The sequence below is a fragment of the Lepisosteus oculatus genome, chromosome 4 (genome assembly GCF_040954835.1).
Source record: "Lepisosteus oculatus isolate fLepOcu1 chromosome 4, fLepOcu1.hap2, whole genome shotgun sequence".
Lineage (NCBI taxonomy): Eukaryota > Metazoa > Chordata > Actinopteri > Semionotiformes > Lepisosteidae > Lepisosteus > Lepisosteus oculatus.
This window is the reverse complement of record NC_090699.1, coordinates 15,561,120-15,573,830: the sequence shown is the minus strand read 5'-3', so window position 1 is coordinate 15,573,830 and position 12,711 is coordinate 15,561,120. Positions and strand designations below refer to the sequence as shown.

General features: G+C 45.0%; 2 protein-coding genes and 2 non-coding genes across 4 annotated transcripts in view; 2 read left to right on the top strand and 2 right to left on the bottom strand.

Annotated features, from left to right (window-relative positions):
• The window catches only part of LOC102689789 (butyrophilin subfamily 1 member A1-like), a 402,034-nt gene that overhangs the window by 235,635 nt on the left and 153,688 nt on the right, over positions 1-12,711 (top strand). The gene's annotated exons all lie outside the window — the stretch shown is intronic.
• On the top strand, positions 116-7,960 carry LOC138238149 (CD59 glycoprotein-like). The gene is made up of 4 exons (XM_069188195.1): positions 116-251; positions 6,519-6,604; positions 7,259-7,381; positions 7,728-7,960. Exons 2-4 carry the CDS (start codon positions 6,550-6,552, stop codon positions 7,826-7,828), a joined length of 279 nt encoding a protein of 92 aa, XP_069044296.1. The 5' UTR covers positions 116-251; positions 6,519-6,549; the 3' UTR covers positions 7,829-7,960.
• Positions 9,145-9,217, bottom strand: trnaa-agc (transfer RNA alanine (anticodon AGC)). The gene has a single exon. It is a non-coding gene; the product is annotated as a tRNA-Ala (tRNA).
• trnam-cau (transfer RNA methionine (anticodon CAU)) lies at positions 9,764-9,836 on the bottom strand. The gene has a single exon. It is a non-coding gene; the product is annotated as a tRNA-Met (tRNA).

Genomic DNA, 12,711 nt, shown 5'->3' with positions numbered 1-12,711 from the left:
GCGAAGGGGGGAGGCAGTAAGCATATCTGAGTTTTCTGTCCCCCCCACACACCTCCAGGGTGAGCTGACACATTATCCGAGAACCGCTCTACATTTCGCCGCCTCGGGTCCCATCTCCCTTCAACAGCCACAGTGGACAATGGCGCCCCGGCGGGCACGTACGCGCGGGGGCCGGGGCGGGCGAGGGCGGTATAAAGACCGGGACCGCGGCCGCCGAGTCGCACCGAAGCCCCGGCGCCACCCGAGACCAGGTGAGGCGGACGTGTGCGGCTCCCGGAAGCGAAGCGGGGCTCCGGGCTGGGGGGACGGGCAGCCCGGTTCGGTCTGCGCTGACCTCCAGCGCCAGTCGTTGTAATAGCGGAGCCGGAGCGACAGATAGGATCTGTAAACGAGAACCGTTGTAAAAACGCCGTTTTTACTTGTCGGCAGGTTATTTCTGAAAAATGTTAAGCGCCCGGGACGGGATTTCAGGGTCACTGAGACCCTGATCTTGGATTGTGGGGTGGGGGGATATTTAAGGATGCTTGTCCTCCCATTAAAGGGGGTGTCTACAAACAGAGGTGCCAGCTCTCACTGCATCTCGCGTCTTGCGGGGATCTTGGCGGAGTGACCGGAGTGCGACGTGGATGTGTGCGCTTCCTGGTGTTTGTGAGCGTCTGTTCGTTCTGTAGGGTGTCTCCAGTTTAGGGACGAAACTCAAGTTCAAGTTTATTTGTCCGTCCAGCCATATACAAGTATCCAGGGGAGCGAGATGTCGCTCTCCAGGTCTGCGGTGCGAATACAGGCAGACACTGACAAGCCAATGCTACAGTCTATGTACACGTAGACATTTCTGACAGGGTACAGGGTGCAGGGCACATAAAGTGCAATGTGCATAGTGCAATTGACTTGACAGGATTGTGCAAAGAATACAGCGGACAGTATGCCTGACATAGGCAAAAAAGAAGCAGGTTTCCAGATTTGGAGTAGGTGCAGTAGGTACCAGGGTGTTGAAGAGCTTGTGAAGAAAAGCTGTTGGGGGGTCTGGTGGAGCTGGCCTGCATACTGCGATACCTTTTACCAGACGGTAGGAGGGCAAAGAGGTTGCAGGAGGGGTGGGAGGGATCGTCCACAATACTGGAGGCTTTTTGTGTGTGCAGCCTTTGTGGTACTGTGTGTGACCTGAATGGACGGAAGGGAGGCTCCAGTGATGTTCTGTGCTGTATTGCCAACTCGTTGCAGGGACTGCCTTAAACGTCCGGAGAACCCGCAACACACGTCCGCTTTCACTATAATAATCAACATTGCTTCTATATTATATAGACACTTTTACTACTGCTGCTGCAGCTCGTTCGGTAGTTTTTATTACACTCCACAGGTACGGTATACAGCTGATACTAATCAGTTTTCAGCATCCAAAGACAGGGAGTAAAGCGTGGAGGTGCTGCCCCCTATTGGTTACAGTGTGTAACGCACGAATAAATGCAGCACCTCCGATTCCTCGTGGCTTCATGGAAGATAGATACGTTAGTTCAGTTTCAGATAGATACATTAGTTCAGGACTTGAACTACTCAGCCTCCGTCTGATCAGACGTCCTCTAAATCGTTTTGTAGATCTCTTCGTCATGCTGTATAATCTCGGCTGACTTCCCCGTCTTTCTCACACCCGAAGAAGGCTCCGCAGCCGAAACGTGGTGTTTCCTTTCTTCTCCCTTCAGCAGGGAATAAACCTATTACTTGTTTCTTTGCAGCCTACGCATGCTGACGCAGCTACCTACTTGAACTAAGTTCAGACTCAGTGTGGTTTGTGCAAAATATTGTGTTACTTATTTAAAAAAATTACACATTCAATGCAGTGGAGGTGGAAAATTAAAATGATACCAAGTCAGCAAATAGCCTGATATCAGTCCGTCGGAGCAGAAGCTGTGATAGGGATGATAGCTATGATCACCCTGCAGCTCTGAGCTGACAGCCCACTGGAGTTCAGCAGGTGTGAGCCTGGTCAGTACCTGCAGAGGAGACTCCTGGGAGAAACTGAGGCTGGAAGAGGTAGCCAGTAGGGGGTGTTCACCCTGCAGTCGGTGTGGGTCCTAATGCACCAGTGTAGACACTCAACTGTAAAAAAGGTGCTGTCCTTCAGAAGAGACAAAAAAACTGAGTTTCTGACTCTCTGTGGTCATAAAAAATCCTAGGCTGTTTCTCGAGAAAAGTAGGGGTGTTATAATGGTATTCTGTCCAAATGTCCGCCTGTCCTTTACCAGTCATGGCCTCCTAATAATCCCCCTATCTGATCACTCTGTTCTCCTCCACACTGAAGATATCACTTCAATTGTCCTCAGTGCACAGCATGAGCATTTTGTAAACTAACTATGACAGTAAAACAGTGGCAGTACAGTGTAATTCATCAGGTCTCGTACGATGGTGTTGTAGTGTCTGGGCAAGTAGCTCTGTCAGTGTCCGCGCTGTAGTGATAATGACACAGAAACGGGGATACAGTTGGAGAACTTGTTGTTGTTGCCCTGTGGGCAGTAGAAGAGAAATGTTTCAGACACGGAATTAGAGTAATTAATTCCTTTGAAGATTTGACTTCAGTCTTTGTTCAAGCTTAATCTTTAATAAGGAAGTGATGATAGCCTGAGACAATTAAGCAATTAAGGTTGATTGATTAATTAAGTACCTGAAGCACAAGTCGAATCAGACTACTTTACTCCTGGTCTAGGTCACAGGGCCCCCATCTGTAGCTGTCAGGTGAATACTCCTTAGAGAGTCCTGGAGATCATCCAGTGGGACACTTACTGTAGGAACATGAACCACGAAACCAATAATAAACACGAACGTTTATTATTATTACTATTAATCATACTCATCAGCTCTCTTAAATCTTTTCTTGAGTTTCTGCTGTGTGTCTGTGAAGGGGCAATAATCTAGGGATAGTTAACACAGGGGGCAGGTTATTATAATAATAAACTATTTTATATAGCGCCTTTAAAGGTGGCTTCTCAAAGCACTTTACAGAATGACAACAACAATAAATAAAGAGAATACACAAGATAAAACACAATTATAATATACAGAGGAGAACCTGGGTGGTGGTACTAAGAAAAGTGGAAGCAGAGGGGTAAAGAATGGAGCCAGTTCAGTAATGGCTCTTCTGAAGAAGAGGGTTTTGAGTCTGGATTTGAAGGCGTTTAGAGAAGGTGACTCTCTGATATCCTTGGGCAGAGAGTTCCAGAGCTTGGGGGCATCACAGGTGAAGGCCCTGTCGCCCATACAATGTAGACGGGCTTGGGGGACAGTAAGGAGACCAGAATTAGAAGAGCAAGGTTGCGAGGTGGGGAGTAGGGCAATAATAGTTCAGACAGGTACTGAGGTGCCAAGCCATGCAGAGCCTTACAGGTGAGCATGAGGATTTTAAATTCCACACGGAATGTGGCAGGAAGCCAGTGCAAGGACTCCAGGATAGGAGTGATGTGATCACTTGCACTAGACCTGGTCAGGATTCTGGCTGCTGGATTTTGGACATACTGGAGTTTGTTCAAAGTAGATTTAGTGACCCTAGCGAGTAGAGCATTACATTAGCCAATTCGAGAGAACACAAATGTGTTGATCAGCTTTTCAGCCACAGGTAGTGATAACATAGAGCGAAGTCTAGTGATATTTCTGAGGTGAAAAAAGGTGTTTTGACAATATGCTGCACATGTGGGTCAAATGTTAAGCCAGAATTGAATATCACCCCAAGGTTTTGCAATTCAGACTGAAGCTCAAGTACAGAACCATCTGCAGATAGGGTTACAGGATTGGCTTTACAAAGTTAATGGGGGGTACCAATAAGCATGACTTCAGTCTCGTCACAGTTAAGATTAAGGACATTTTGAGTCATCCAAGTTTTTATGTCAGTGGTGCAATTAAATAGAATAGAGACAGTCACATCAGTGTCAGGTTATGTATGGAAGAATATTTGAGTACCATCAGCATAGAAATGATAGCTGAGGCCATGTGATCTTAAAAGCTAAGTGGAAACATGTAAACTCTGAAGAGCAAGGGGCCCAGTATTGAGCCCTGAGGAACACCAGACTTAACAAGACCAATTTCAGATCTATACCCATGATTCACTTTTAAAACCAGAGACCCTATAACTGCATAATTTACAGGAGACAGCAGACACTAAATAAAAGCATGAATTAACCCACAGACCACCTTTGCTGCTTAATGTGACTAAATTCATTACCACAGTATGTTCATGTAAATAGAATGGCACAATCCTTAAAGATGATCGTGAATGGTTCTGTGTTTTGTTAGTCTGCCATTTTTTTGGCAGCTGGAAAACCGAAATAACTCCATGTTGAAAGAACCTCATTGAACCAATCAGAAAGGTGTTTTCAACAGCGGGGTTCTCGTGCTGGCGAGAATCACCACACCGGTCAATCAACCTGCTGGTGTGAGGACGCGCGCCGGTGGGTGATCGGCCACACCCGCGCGCAGTTCGTCACCTTGCCAATTCAGACCTGCCCCTGCACGGCTCTTAGGCTCTGTCCTGGTGTCCCCTCCGTGCTGACCGCTGTTCTCCGCTTGACCCAGGGCCGCCGCGTACGGTTGCTCAGGTTCTGCACTGCGCAAGGGCGCCACATCTAAGGGGGCGCCATTCACATCGTAGATATCTTTATTATTTCGAAAATGTTTCAAATTTGTGTTGACTCCAAAGATGGGTGTATATTTATAATGACAATTCTCTGGCAGATGGCAGTAACATGTCTCGTTCTAACAGGAACGATATTGTTCCACTTCGACTTACGCGGGAGGAAGGAGTTCGATAATCGAAAGACCTTGTTGATGTAACAACATCTATATATATATAGAAAACACATTTTATATATTATTCAAGTTCAAGTTTATTGTCACTATACTCACATACAGGTATATGGTATAACGAAATGCTAATTAGCTCGCTCTCAGACGATAAGTAGTACAAAAAAAACAACAACAATACAATTGTATAATAAAAGAAAGACAGAGACAACAGGCAGTGTGCAAAACAACAACAGATGTGCAAAAATATGCATCAACAGAATGAAATAAAGGATAGAAATGATGGGGAGTGAGCTATTGACATGTATGGTAGAGGTAGATTTCAATGTGTGTTTGGGTTTTTGGTAAGAAAGAAAGGAAGAAGGCACTGTGAGGTTCAGATCATAGGTGAGAGGTGAGGTGAGAGTGAGAGTGAGAGAGGCTATAAACACACACACACATATATATATATAGAAAACAGATTTGAATCTATCGTCGAATATGCAATGGGAAAGTCAAGTTGATGCCATCATGCCTCTAAAAACTCAATTAGAGGCAGTATGCAATGCTCTTTTAGAAATTGTTGATGATATTAATAAAGGTATAGATTCTAGAATGCAAGCAAGGTATACTTTCGAAAATATCCACTTTTAACTTGATTTGCTCAGTGCTGATTTGAGATGATGTTTTAAGTAAAATGAATGTTGTCAGCCAAATGATGCAGGAACCAAAATTCAATGTACATAATGCCCTTGAAAGAGTGGAAGGGATTAAGAAGTTCTTTGAAGAAAAATGCGGCGATGATGTTTCCGAAAAATGTTATTGATGCTAAACAAATTGCAGAGTCTCTTGACATTGACAACTTCTCCAACACAGAAAATACTAGAAAACGGAGGAAAAGCCTCATTTCAACTCATCCAAGACTCATTTCCAGCCCATCTATGATCCGAAACTAAACTTCAAAATCAATTTCTTTTCTTCTATATTGTATACAACAATATCATCTTTAAAAGAAAGGGTTACGATACTGAAGGACTATCATGGCCTTTTCAGTGTTCTGGGTGACATATGTAATTTGAATAATTACGATGAACGTGAACTACTGCAACAGTGTGAAAATGTACAATTGAAATTGACTGCTGAACGTAGTAAGGAATGTGATATTGACGGGACATCGACGTATGAGGAACTAAAAACTTCAGTTGTGTTCTAAAATCAAGTATGACACCCGTTGAAGTATTGCAATATATTTGCAGCAATAATTCGCTGGACACGTTACCGAATACTTTTGTAGCTCTCCGGATATATTTATCTTTGCCAATATCGGTCGCCAGTGGAAAACGTAGCTTCTCCAAATCAAAATTTATTAAAAACAACTGCAATGTCACAAGAAAGACTGTCAAATCTAGCGACCGTTTCTATAGAAAACGAGATATCGGAGCAAGGCCCGAGCTTCAGAGCAGCGCACTCCAGCCAGCAAGAGAGAGACGCAACCAAACTGAAAATCTTCCCACCAACACCAGCAGCTATTCAAAACGAAGGAAGTGCACTTTTCGAATGATAAGAGCTCAGAAATGGCATAGATCTCTGTTCTACTGCTCGTTCACCATGACTCCCATTCCTCAAAGGGCTTTTTTCACTTCGCAGATTCATTGTCTTTAACCCTCTCAGCTGAGACCCTGCAATTTCCCAGCAGCAGTGATTCTTCATGTAGGCTGTGTGATCATTATTACTGCTTCTGTTTCCAATTCCAGGAATTAACACTTCGTTTTGCTGTGAGACGCCATGGAGATGAAATCGCAAGTGTTTCTTGCTGTTGTCCTGCTGGCTCTGAGCTGTGGTGAGTTCACTCTCTCTCCCTCACTGCTGTCCTGCTGGATCTGAGCTGTGTTGAGTTTACTGTTTCTCTCTGACTGCTGTCCTGCTGGATCTGAGCTGTGTTGAGTTTACTGTTTCTCTCTGACTGCTGTCCTGCTGCATCTGAGCTGTGTTGAGTTCACTGTTTCTCTCTGATTGCTGTCCTGCAGGCTCTGGGCTGTGTTAAGTCCACTGTTCTCCCCAGCTGTTATGTCCTGTACTGTCACTGTGTTCCTCCTGCAGTGTCTCAGTGATGTCCTGTACTGTCACTGTACTGTGATGTCCTGTACTGTCACTGTGTTCCTCCTGCAGTGTCTCAGTGATGTCCCGTACTGTCACTGTACTGTGATGTCCTGTACTGTCACTGTGTTCCTCCTGCAGTGTCTCAGTGATGTCCTGTACTGTCACTGTACTGTGATGTCCTGTACTGTCACTCTGTTCCTCCTGCAGTGTCTCAGTGATGTCCTGTACTGTCACTCTGTTCCTCCTGCAGTGTCTCAGTGATGTCCTGTACTGTCACTGTGTTCCTCCTGCAGTGTCTCAGTGATGTCCTGTACTGTCACTGTACTGTGATGTCCTGTACTGTCACTCTGTTCCTCCTGCAGTGTCTCAGTGTCTGTGTTCATTCTGGTTGCAGGAGAAGCTCTGAGATGTAATAACTGTGTGGCTGTGGGTCGCTATGGCTCCTGCACCACCAAAGTGGAGACCTGTGGATACCAACAGGACACCTGCATCACTGCTGTCTTCAACTACCCTCTCTGTAGGTCGACATCTTTCTACTGGATATCAGTCACTTAAGACAGTTTCTCTTTATGTTAACATGGACACTGTCCGTAACAATTTCTATGGTTTCTAACAGATAGTGTGCAAATAATATTAGATAGATACTTTATTGATCCCGTGAGTCTTATAGGTCCCCCTCAATCAGAGGGGCTCCAGCCCCAGTTCAGTGAGTCTTATAGGTCCCCCTCAATCAGAGGGGCTCCAGCCCCAGTCCAGAGAGTCTTAGAGGTCCCCGCTAAATCAGATTTTCAATTGTTATTTGACGTGGAGGGCGGGTCTCTCTCCTATTCCTCCACTGATGTCATCCCCTGTCGTTTCCTCAGACGGGCATTTCCGAAGGTGCATCCGGGCCTCCGACTGCTTCATGCTTCAGAGCAGCTCCTACGTCAACGCGCGATGCTGCACCACCGACCTCTGCAACTGAAGCCTTTCCCAGAATCCCACGCTGTCCCCGCTTCCACTGTCTCTAACCCCCCCCTTGCCCTTGTATACTAATCTAGACAAATGGAGTAAAAAGCAAGCATGAGTTATAACTAAACGGTCTGAGTGTGGAATCTTGTCGTGGGGGACGGGGGAAAGGTCTCTCAAACTTTCATCATTCCATCCCGGAGCGGATTAGAAAGGAGACAGAAATGAAACCGGTTTCGCCCTGAGCGTCTTCCAGGCTGTAACACGCGCGCTGCCTGATCACGGGGGACGTGGCGGACTGACCGCTGTGTCCACCAGGTGTCGCCAAAGACCAGAGAGCACCGGAATGAACGAGCCAGAGCTCAGTATCTGGTGTTCGCTTTCTGAGTTTTCTTAAGGTGTTTATTACAATTCATGCGGACATTCACAAAATAATGAGAGTAGGAGGAATAAAAGTAACGAATTAGTTGTAAAATACATTTAATGTTTCACAATATCCTACAGGATTAATGAACAATGTCTGTTGATTGAAGTGTTATAATTGACAAAAATTAAGAAAGGATTTAGCAGCGCGGTATTCATCATGTTGCATCTCCGTTTCACATGACTGCACAGTATATTCGTATTAATTAAAAAAACAGTATTTATATTTTTTCCTCATATACGAGTGTGATTTGGGCTTGAAATATGTCATCTGGTAGTTTAGCGAACAGCCGGCGATACCAGACAGCCCCTCCCTCCTAGGAGTCCTGTTGAAGCAAAGCTCTGCTGTGCTGTACTTTCACCCGCTGTGTGCTCGGCACTCACTGTATTATACTGTACTTATATTACAGTGTATACAATACTGAACACTGAACTTGTTCCTTTGCAGCCTAGGCATGCTGACGCAGCTACCCACCTGAACTTCTACTCACTGTATTTGTTCAGGTGGGTAGCTGTGTCAGCATGCGTAGGCTGCAAAGGAACAAATAATAGGTTTATTCCAGGCTGAAAAAAAAGAAGAAAGAGAACACAACGTTTCGGCCGTGGAGCCTTCTTCAGGTGGACATATAATACTCACTGTATTATATAATAATGGGTTGAAAGGGACACATTCTGACGTGGGTTTAATTAAGACTGAACCCTGTGAGTTAGAAAATGAATAGTCTATCAAATACACCGCGGATTTTCCTCTGTTTTAACAGGTTTTCCGTGGAAGGGTTAAGTAATTGTAAGCTCTGTAATTGAAAACATGGGGGTGAGATGTCATCGCGTCCTTACAGCGCTCGACGCAATGACAACATGGCAAGGAAGACAGGAGCCTGTCCTCTCTAGTACATAGAGCGCAAAAGCTGGAGGATGCGGGCATCGATCCCGCTACCTCTCGCATGCTAAGCGAGCGCTCTACCATTTGAGCTAATCCCCCTCGCTGTGCATGTGAGCAGCTCCGTCCCGGACACACTGAACTCCTCACGAGTCTTCTGTGCGATCGCACACATGTGAGAAACAAACTTGAAATCAGAAAACTCACGACCTCTCTGGCTCTTGCTTTTTGGTTGCGAGAGGTCCCGGCTTCAAATTGCAGACAAGCCCTGTTTTATTCCATGATTGCAAGAACATACGTCCAGCTCTCCTCGTATTTTCTGCTTTTATGAAACGACTGTAGTAGCACAGCGGAGTGCGCATCGTGATCACTCCTCGCTCACTGTGAGGTTATAGCGAGGTGTTTGAGCTGGCGGGCTGACTGCTGGTTTACAACAACCGGTCGTGGAAACAACTTCACTACTCGGAGTTTCTCTGCTGCTCTCATGTATCATTATTTTAAAAATTTGTTAGTGGACGCCGAGCATCACGGCAAGGGATCGAACCGTCGATCGCGGACTAAACACCTCTTAGTCGGCGAGGAAGGGATGAACGCGAGTGTGTGCGAGTGAACGTCTCATCTGCGAAGAGCCCAAAACAGCAGCGATCCTGCCCCGTGTGAGGATCGAACTCACGACCTTCAGATTATGAGACTGACGCGCTACCTACTGCGCTAACGAGGCTGGATGAGAGCTGAACATGTAGGATCCCACCCATCGGGAACAAACTGTTCTTCCTCCTGCGCTGTTGAAACAAGATCCACTAGACTCAAGAACAGCTGCTATCCCACTGCAGTGCGCGTCCTCAACAGCTCACTGCAGGGCCTCAGACTCAATGCATGTCCACACGCTGCTCTTTCTCATGGTCTACTATGTTTTTTATCATTACTACATACTTCTCACTACTATTCCCACAACATATTGATTGCTCGTGTTGTTATTTATTGTTTGTAATGTACTGTCTCCATTGTGCGGTGGTGTCTGTTGTTGTCCGGAGAGATCAGTGAGAATAAGAATTCAAATGTTCATGTGGCAATAAACTTCCCTACTCCTCTAGTCTACTCGTTTCAGATACACAGTAGATAAGAGGTGAGCTTGAGACGTCTTCCAATCATCACAGAACAGAACTGGGCTCGTCCGGGACCTCTCGCACCCGAAGCGGGGATCATACCCCTAGACAAACGACCCACACAGTAGTGCAGGTGGGGAGCTGCGTCAGCATGCGTAGGCTGCAAATGAACAAGTAAAGGTTTATTCCATGCTGAAAAGAAAAGACGGAAAACACAACGTTTCGGCCGTGGAGCCTTCTTCAGGTGTCTTTGTCAGTCTGTTTTCAAATCGTTCTCTTCAGAAAGACCGCGAAAAAAGGGTGACGATTCAGTTGTCGAAATGAGCCTTTTATTTGTTCCTTTGCAGCCTGCACATGCTGACGCAGCTTCCCACCTGAAATGAACATTATATATATTCGAACATTATTTCCGTGTGACTGTTGCAGCTTCCCACCTGAAATGAACATTATATATATATATTCGAACATTATTTCCGTGTGACTGTTGTAACTCTGACAATATTCCCCCCCAAAGGACTCAAACGCCGAGCTGAAGAAAAGAGAAGCAGAACACCACGCGTAGTGATAGAAAGCGCATTTAACCGATGACTACAAAACTTAGAAACGCACATCAGACAAACAACGTTCAGAAATAGAGTACAAGGCAAGCATGTGATATAACTGAGCGCTCTGGGTGTCGTGGGAAACGTCTCTCCCACTTTCACACGTCATTTTCATCTTCCATCCCGGAGCGGATTAGAAAGGAGACAGAAATGAAACCGGTTTCGCCCTGAGCGTCTTCCAGGCTGTAACACGCGCGCTGCCTGATCACGGGGGACGTGGCGGACTGACCGCTGTGTCCACCAGGTGTCGCCAAAGACCAGAGAGCACCGGAATGAACGGGCCAGAGCTCAGTATCTGGTGTTCGCTTTCTGAGTTTTCTTAAGGTGCTTATTACAATTCATGCGGACATTCACAAAATAATGAGAGTAGGAGGAATAAAGGTAAGAAATCAGTTGTACAATACATTTAATAAATTAAAGTATCTGGCGGTATTAATCAGCGATTTCAGTTGATATAAGTGATTAGACCTGTTGATAATTACAAATTAACGAACGATTTTAGCAGCTCGGCATTCTTATGTTGCAACCACGTTTTATATTCCTCGCAGTCATGTAAAGTATATACATATATATTTTCTCATATACGAGTGTGATTTGGGCTTGAAATATGTCATCTGGTAGTTCAGCGAACAGCCGGCGATACCGGACAGCCCTTCCCTCCTAGGAGTCCTGTTGAAGTGAAGCTCTGCTGTGCTGTACTCTCACCCGCTGTGCGCTCGGCACTCACTGTATTGTCGAAATGAGCCTTTTATTTGTTCCTTTGCAGCCTTCACATGCTGACGCAGCTTCCCACCTGAAATGAACATTATATATATTCGAACATTATTTTTAAGGATTAGTGATAACTTGTTCCTATCTGCACTGTCCTCGGACAGTTTTAGTCACCTTTTTGTATATTGCCCCATTCATTGATTTTATCCCCAAACTGAGCCAGATGAAAAGTGTGAAGAATACCTGTTCTAATGGGTAAACTCTCTTCATTTTGTCATTTAAAGTGCAGCTAAAAGTGCAACAGCGGGCAACATTCTATGGTTCTTGTAACCCTAACCCTAGCCAGGCATTAAAAGCATGCTGATTTAACTACCATTTAACAGCATTTTTCAGATTCATGAAAATTTGCCTAAACCAGACAGATTATTAAAGAAGATACATTTCCTAGAGGTTTTAAAAACCGTTTTGATAGTTTGAGACTGATTTTTGGGGGTTTGAGGAAAAAATTCAACTTTGATGTTTGGAGGGCTTCTGAGACACCCTGCCGGAATGCACATTTGAAACCCTAGCTAGGGTTAGGGTTAGCATTCCCACAACAGGTAGAAGTTTTTTACTGTCAGTGCTGCATTCCGGGCCCCCAGTTATCTTTAGGATGAGTGGTAATTTGCTCCTATCTGCACTTTTAGTTTTCGGAGAGTTTTGGTCACCTTTTTGTATATTGCCCTTTGCAGTGATTTTATCCAAAACTGAGCCAGATGAAAAGTGTGAAGAATACCTGTTCTAATGGGTAAACTCTCTTCATTTTGTCATTTAAAGTGCAGCTAAAAGTGCAACAGCGGGCAAAATTCTATTTTTCTTGTAACCCTAACCCTAGCCAGGCATTAAAAGCATGCCGATTTAACTACCATTTAACAGCATTTTTCAGCTTCATGAAAATGTGCCTCAACAAGACAGATTATTAAAGAAGATACAGATGCCGCCATTCAAAATGCGTGGGGTACACCACGGTACAACACGGTGGGCGTGTCGCATCGAAACGTGGTATGATGCAGTGTAACAGATTCCCTTCAGATGATATAGACATAAGAATATCCATGCATGGTCAAAAAATGGCGTTAAGCACTTAAAATAGTAACATGCTGTAAGAAGATCGGCTAAACTGGGAAGAAAATGCTTT

Coding starts and splice junctions, on each gene's coding strand:
- LOC138238149 (XM_069188195.1), top strand. CDS start 6,550: ATGGAGATGAAATCGCAAGTGTTTCTTGCTGTTGTCCTGCTGGCTCTG. Junction 6,605..7,258: donor CCTGCTGGCTCTGAGCTGTG/GTGAGTTCACTC, acceptor TTCTGGTTGCAG/GAGAAGCTCTGAGATGTAAT. Junction 7,382..7,727: donor TGTCTTCAACTACCCTCTCT/GTAGGTCGACAT, acceptor TCGTTTCCTCAG/ACGGGCATTTCCGAAGGTGC.